The 6,431-nt window shown below is 39.1% G+C and overlaps 2 protein-coding genes across 4 annotated transcripts in view; one reads left to right on the top strand and one right to left on the bottom strand.

The window, feature by feature from the left end:
* The window catches only part of Atp13a5 (ATPase 13A5), a 102,351-nt gene that overhangs the window by 88,329 nt on the left and 7,591 nt on the right, over positions 1–6,431 (top strand). For all 3 annotated transcript variants that reach the window (XM_010624089.2, XM_033762569.1, XM_033762570.1), the window contains 2 exons: positions 1,207–1,381; positions 3,799–4,001. In XM_010624089.2, coding sequence (XP_010622391.1) covers positions 1,207–1,381; positions 3,799–4,001 — 378 coding nt within the window. The remainder of the gene's footprint in view (positions 1–1,206; positions 1,382–3,798; positions 4,002–6,431) is intronic.
* Plaat1 (phospholipase A and acyltransferase 1) overlaps positions 4,301–6,431 on the bottom strand; it is a 32,131-nt gene continuing 30,000 nt past the window's right edge. Inside the window, exon 4 of the mRNA XM_010624087.3 lies at positions 4,301–4,732. Coding sequence (XP_010622389.2) covers positions 4,724–4,732 — 9 coding nt within the window. The 3' untranslated portion in view covers positions 4,301–4,723. The remainder of the gene's footprint in view (positions 4,733–6,431) is intronic.

The raw sequence follows: 6,431 nt of genomic DNA on the forward strand, positions 1-6,431 counted from the left end.
AAAAAAAAAAAAAAAAGCAACACTGATTAGACTGGAAGCAGTAAAGTCATAGTAGTTGAGCTTTGGAATGAATGAGTTGGAGGGGCTTTTGCACCCACCTAAACATTTCAGCAAATTTGTTTTATATATACAAAATGAAGAGCCAGAGCGTTTACATGATTATCCTAGATTACACATCGAACAAAAGCCAGGCCTACTTTAGAGTTTTGTTATCCCAAGTTGGATACCAGCTCCTTACGACCCTACCCCTACATGCATGAACAGAAACCCAAACACTCACATTCTACTTTCCCCTCTATGTCAGAGAAATCAGAAATAAACTGCAAAAAGGGAAGAGGTGGCAGGTAGCAAGGCAAGAGTTGAAACACGACTATGTGATATTAAATGTAACGTCTCTAATTCTAACTTCCTCGTGCTCCTTTCCTGCTCTGTCCTGAGAAGTTAAGTACATTTTACTTTCACCCTGTCACTAGAATGTGTAGCTCCCAAAAGGGATTAGTCATCTTTTTAAAGTTGTCTTTTAATGGACCATTTTTAATCCCTTTAAATGAAAATTAAAAAGTAATTCCTAAAATAAAAAAATATAATATATTTTCAAACACTGTCATAAAGAAGTAAGGTTTCTTAGTTTTTTTTTCTCCCTAATAACAGAATGCATACTGGCTGCCCTGCATTTCCATACAAATCCAGGAAGGAACACACCTCTAGCATCTATCACAATATCTGCTAGACTGAAGGGATCAGAGAATGCTGGCTGAATGACAAGGCAAATTCTTCCTATGTATTTCCCAGCATATGAAGACAGGTCTAGCTAGATGCTTGTCTGTTCTTCTCATCCTAACTCTCCACATTCCATCAACACAGTGAGGTAACATGAGTGTCTTTTTAGGCCATTTGACAGGTCATCTTCCTCTTTTACAAACCATCCTTGGTTGTCTGGTTAGAGCAAAAGTATTTGCACCATGCGATGTGGTGAATATATTGATTGCAGGGCCTTGTAGACCCTTGCTTTTCATTTCAGAAGGAGAAGCAATAGCATGAAAGAGACAAAGGTGTCAGAATCAGATATGCAACCAAGTAATGTGCTTATGTAGACATCAGTGTCGGATTCAAGTTTATTCCATCTGGATCTTAAAGCAAGACCCAAATACAGTAATACGCATTGCAGTCTTTTATTCTGAACAATGAAATGCACTTGTCTTTCAGTGAGTTCAACTGATGCCTACCCACAGCTGGCTCCCTATCGACCCGCAGGACAGCTCCTCTCTCCCCCTTTGCTGCTTTCCGTCTTCCTCAATTCCTGTTTCACCTGCATCGTGCAGGTGTGCGCCTTTCTCTATGTGAAGCAGCAGCCTTGGTACTGTGAGGTCTACCTCTACAGGTGAGTTCCATTTCATAATTTTCCTTTCTGAAATCGATACGATAATTCTCCAGCAATACTGCCCAACTTGGTTTGAACATGTTCTAAAATGGTTATTAGCAAAATTTGTATCACCACACTGCAAAACATTAATGATAAAGCAGGACACATTGGGTAGAGTGCTCGGATGAGCCATATGGAGTAGACACACGGAGGTCTGTCTCACTGGTGGTCGATGTATAGATCTAATAGCTGGGTGGCTGTGTGAACGTAGTCATTGGCTGATGGCTTGGGTTTTCTATAGACCATGGGTTGGTAATCATTTCTCACAGAGAGCAGGACAATAGATGGCTCAGGTTTTCTGAGCTGCATGGTCTCTGATGCAGCTTGTCAACACTGCTATTGAAGTGCAAAAAGACCCATAGACAATATGTAAATAAGTAGGTATCTTTATGTTCCAATAAAACTTTATTTTCAAAAAGAGGTGGGAGTTGGATTTGACCTGTTGGATTTTACCATTCACCAGACCCTCATAAAGACATACAAAAAAAAGTCATCACTGAGATTATTTGGGGTTTTTCAAATGAGTGTTAAAACTAAAATACTAGTGGGCAGTATCATTATTCTGATTGAATTGAAACACTAATCTCAGGACAAGTATTTTCACCTCCAGGGCTTTAATTTCCTTGAGGATGGATCAAAGGTAAAATGAGGTAAACTATGCAATAGTTTCTCAAACTTTATTTGTTTCTGGGGAAGCCTTCCCGGCTCTGAAAGAAATGGTGAGAAAAGAGCTGCTGCTTTTGAAATAGAGGATGGACAAACTCCCCCTCACTCCACTGTCATCCTGAAAGCCCAAGAACTGGGAGAAATAAATGAAGCAGAGGCTGAAAAGAATGGACTGATGTCTAAGATTATTATTTGGGTATCAAACCCAGTAGTTTACTGCTTGGAATGTAGAATCCCATTTAGTTTCAAAACCAGGTTTCTGTCCACATTGGAGCTCATAGGCTCAAAGTCGCCCTATCCTGATTGAAGAAATAGGAGACAGGGTCGTGTCGCACAGTGGCAGGACAGGAAACCAGGACAGTCCTGCTTCTGTCCCAAAGTTGCTGCACAATGCTTGCCCTCAACTCATCCACCATAGGAGCAGATAGAACTAGCTACGTTTTGTTGTTAAACTCTGTCATTGCAGGGCCTCTAGTCTCTGTACATCCTTCTGTAAGAACGTGACTACTGATTGCTGGTCTCATTAATTCCTTTAGCAAATGTTAACTGAACTACTGTAGGGAAGTACATCTGGTACCTAAGGAGCCCGAGATAGTAAGAATTAAGTCTTGCATTTAGATTCTCAGTTGGAAAATGATTCTGATTTGTATACCATCTTAATGTTAATTACAAAATTTCAAGCAGGAAACCTAGGAAGCTTTCAAGCATGAAAACTAGGTTTGTATTTTAGGTTTCAGCATTGAAAAAAAAAAAAAGAAGTACATTGCAAATAGATCAGTCAGGCTGGGGAAAGCCAGTTCTTAAATAATTTTTTTTTTTAAAAGTAACTGTTATGTAATCCCATTGTGTAAAGTGCCACGATGCACATTTAAGTCAAACAGAAACAACAAAAATCAAAAGAAAAATTCCATACTCAACTCGCATCTCACAGGTGGAAAATAACAAAATAATTTCAAAACAGTGAGCCACAGAGGGCAGAATGAGGCCCATTAGATTCACTTCCCAGAAAAAGCAGTTTTAACGTAGTGCAGTTTGAAGGATAAATATTATTTCAATTAATGGAAAGTAGCACGTCTAACTCAACAAATCTTCAAGTTGTGGTATTTGAGGAATGGGGAACAATCGCATATATTAGGAGTATAAAAGGAACATGGGAAGAAAGAGAAAAGATCAGAAGGGTAAGTTAAGGCTGGAACGGTAGGTCTTCTAGGTCACGTGATAAATTGGAGTTTAATTTATATACCTCATGGATGTTTAGGAAGATTTGCCTAAATAAGGAGAAAGGATTAAAGTGCAGACACTCAAACTCAGCACACAGTTTGGTAGGCTTACCGTAGTGACAAAACACACACACACACACACACACACACACACACACACACCAAGACACACCAAGACACACACATAATTTCATTTCACATGGTACATTTACTCTGTGAATTAAAAAGAATTCCAGAGAAAATTCTCATCCAGGCCCTTTCACAATAGATTACTTGCTGTACTTGAAGGGCCGAAGAACAATCCTGGCTTCCTCTGAATTTCGTTTCTGTTACGTAATTCCAAGACGTGAACAAGTTATGCCTTGGTCATTACCAAGTGGAACAAGTGGAAACCTGAAGTCCCATGGTAGCGATTAAACTCGCCCCCCCCCACTTACTGGTTAAAATTTGAATAAAAAAATCTTACAAATATCGGCAATTCTTTTGCAGCGGGTGCTTTCTGACCAACCAAAGTAATTTCTCAACCGATGTGAGTCTGGGAGGAAAATGGACTGGAAATGCTACTCTGGTTCCGGGCTCCGTTTTAAGCTTCGAGGGCACTACTCTGTGGCCCATTGCTACCCTCAACTGTGTCACCATAGCCTTTATCTTTTCCAAGGGCAAACCTTTTCGGAAAGCCATCTATACAAACTGTGAGTACATGCGGCTTCATTCTTCTTTTAAAATATTTTTGCTGCTCCTCCACCATCCCCTGGAGTTACAGCTCCCCCATGAGGAGAACAAGCAATTACATTGCTCCAACAAGATTATGGAATGGAATGGTCACCAGTGTTAGAATCCAGGGGCAGAAACTTGGTTATTTTTAATAAGCACCGACATCATATTCCTCAACAGTCACACGAGTCCTGAACCTTTTCAGTCACCAAGAGACACTTTAAACACAGACATGTCAAGCTGTTTTGCAAAATACTTTAATTCAATTCAACGACAAAAGAACCTCTTGGTAGTTGAGAAAGTCTTCTGGGCCCCCATCTCCTCCTACGCAGAACAGGAGTGTCGCACAACTTGGAGGAGCAAATGAGGCATTTTACATTACAGGCCCATAGACGGGATCCAGCACTTACAATACGCGCTCAAGAATTCTTGTTTACCTCGCCGTATATTCATTTTAGCAAAATAAAAACAAAACCAAGCGACGAGGGATTACTAAACTAAACCAAGAACTCTATGAAGCGTCTGTCGAGATCTTTAGGCAGGAAGCAGAGATCGTGCCCTGTTGCAAAAGACCGGGGAAATTTTGAGAGTGAAGGGAGACACTATTAGTGATTACACCAGGCCTTAGCAAGGAATGTTGGGTGAAGCAGGACGTGGTCACTCTGTCTGCTGCGCACTTGGCTCCAGTATTTAGGGATTCTTAACAGTGCTGTGAAAAAATTACTTGTATAAGTCACATTGACATAATCTCTGATCCCCATAGCATAACTCAGGACCATTATTTGGTGAAAGCATATGAATCTGTTATAGCTTTTAGATCAAAATTTGAATTTCTTCCAGAAACTTCATACCAACTGTCACCCCATCAGTTGTTTTTGAGAGGGTTTGCTTTGTAACAACCCATCACATATGAGGTATAATAAATCCTATACTAGTGCCAGGTGTGGTGGTACTCTCAGCTTCTTGGGAGGATGGAATAGGAGGACCATAAGTTCAAGCCCAGACCAGGCAGCTTAGCAAGACTCTATCTCAAAAATAAAATAAATAAAAAGTAAAAATAAAAATAAAGAAGCAAATAAGTAAAAACAAAAGGTCAGGGATGTAGTTATTCACTATTTATGTAGTGCATCCACCTGGTTTTGATCAATCAATCAAATAAAGAAAATGTTTGCTGATCTGGTAAGACTTTTTTTTCTCTCATTGAGTTTATTGGTACATTTTAGGTATACAGTACAGTTACATTCATTATTGGGATCTTGTACCTTTACATGACAGATCTTGGTTCTCATTTTTTCCCTTTGTCCCTGCCCTCCCTTCACCCCCTCCTCCCCTCCCCATTTACAAACACTTTATTTCCATTTTTTCATTTTCTCATATTTTTTCTTTTCCCTTATTCCCTTTCCCCTACCCTTTCCACTTTCTCACACCTTTAGCCCTTTACTTCCTATTTCACATTGTCAATTATATCATTAGGATCTTATGTACTATTATAGTTTTTCGCAACAGAGAAACTATTTGGTATTTACACGTGTGACTTATTTTACTTAGGAGTATATCCTCAATATGTATCCATTTTCCTATGAATGAATCTATTCTCTCGCTCTTTATGGCTGAGTAGTATTCCATTTTATAGAAAAACCGAGGAAGATGTGGTTTTTCTATAAAATGGAATATTACTCAGCCATAAAGAGCGAGAGAATAGATTCATTCATAGGAAAATGGATACATATTGAGGATATGCTCCTAAGTAAAATAAGTCACACGTGTAAATACCAAATAGTTTCCCTGATGTGAATATTCTGCAACAATGCATAAGATTCTAATAAGATTACTGACATTTAGAAATGGGAGGAAAGGAGCTAAAGGTGTAGGGAAGGTGTGATACGTAGGGGAAGAACAAAAAGGGAAAAGAAAAAATATGAGAAAATGAAAAAATGGAAATAAAGTGTTTGTAGATGGGGAGGGGAGGAGGGGGTGAAGGGAGGGCAGAGGTAAGGGGAAAAAATGAGAATCAAGACTTGCCATGTAAAGGCACATGATCCCAACAATGAATGTAACTGTACTGTATCCCTAAATGTACCAATAAACTCAATAAAAAAAAAAAAAAAGAAAAACCACATCTTCTTAATCCAATCTCCAACGGATGGGCGAATGGGCTGTTTCCAAGTTTTAGCTATTACAAACTGTGCCACTATAAACATGGGTGTGCATATATCACTGTGATATGATACTCTTAATTCTTTTGGAAAGATACCCAGCAGAGGGATGGCTGGGTCAAATGGAACCTCTAGTTGCTGCTCTTTGCTGGTAAGACAGTTGAATTTTTAAAATGTGTGAGTCAACATTACAATTCATGCATTTCTTTAATTCTTTTTTTTTTTTTTTTTTTTTTTTTTTTTTTCCGGGGG

The sequence above is a fragment of the Fukomys damarensis genome, unplaced genomic scaffold, assembly GCF_012274545.1.
Source record: "Fukomys damarensis isolate Sample0158 unplaced genomic scaffold, DMR_v1.0_HiC HiC_scaffold_12, whole genome shotgun sequence".
NCBI classification, from domain to species: Eukaryota; Metazoa; Chordata; class Mammalia; order Rodentia; family Bathyergidae; genus Fukomys; species Fukomys damarensis.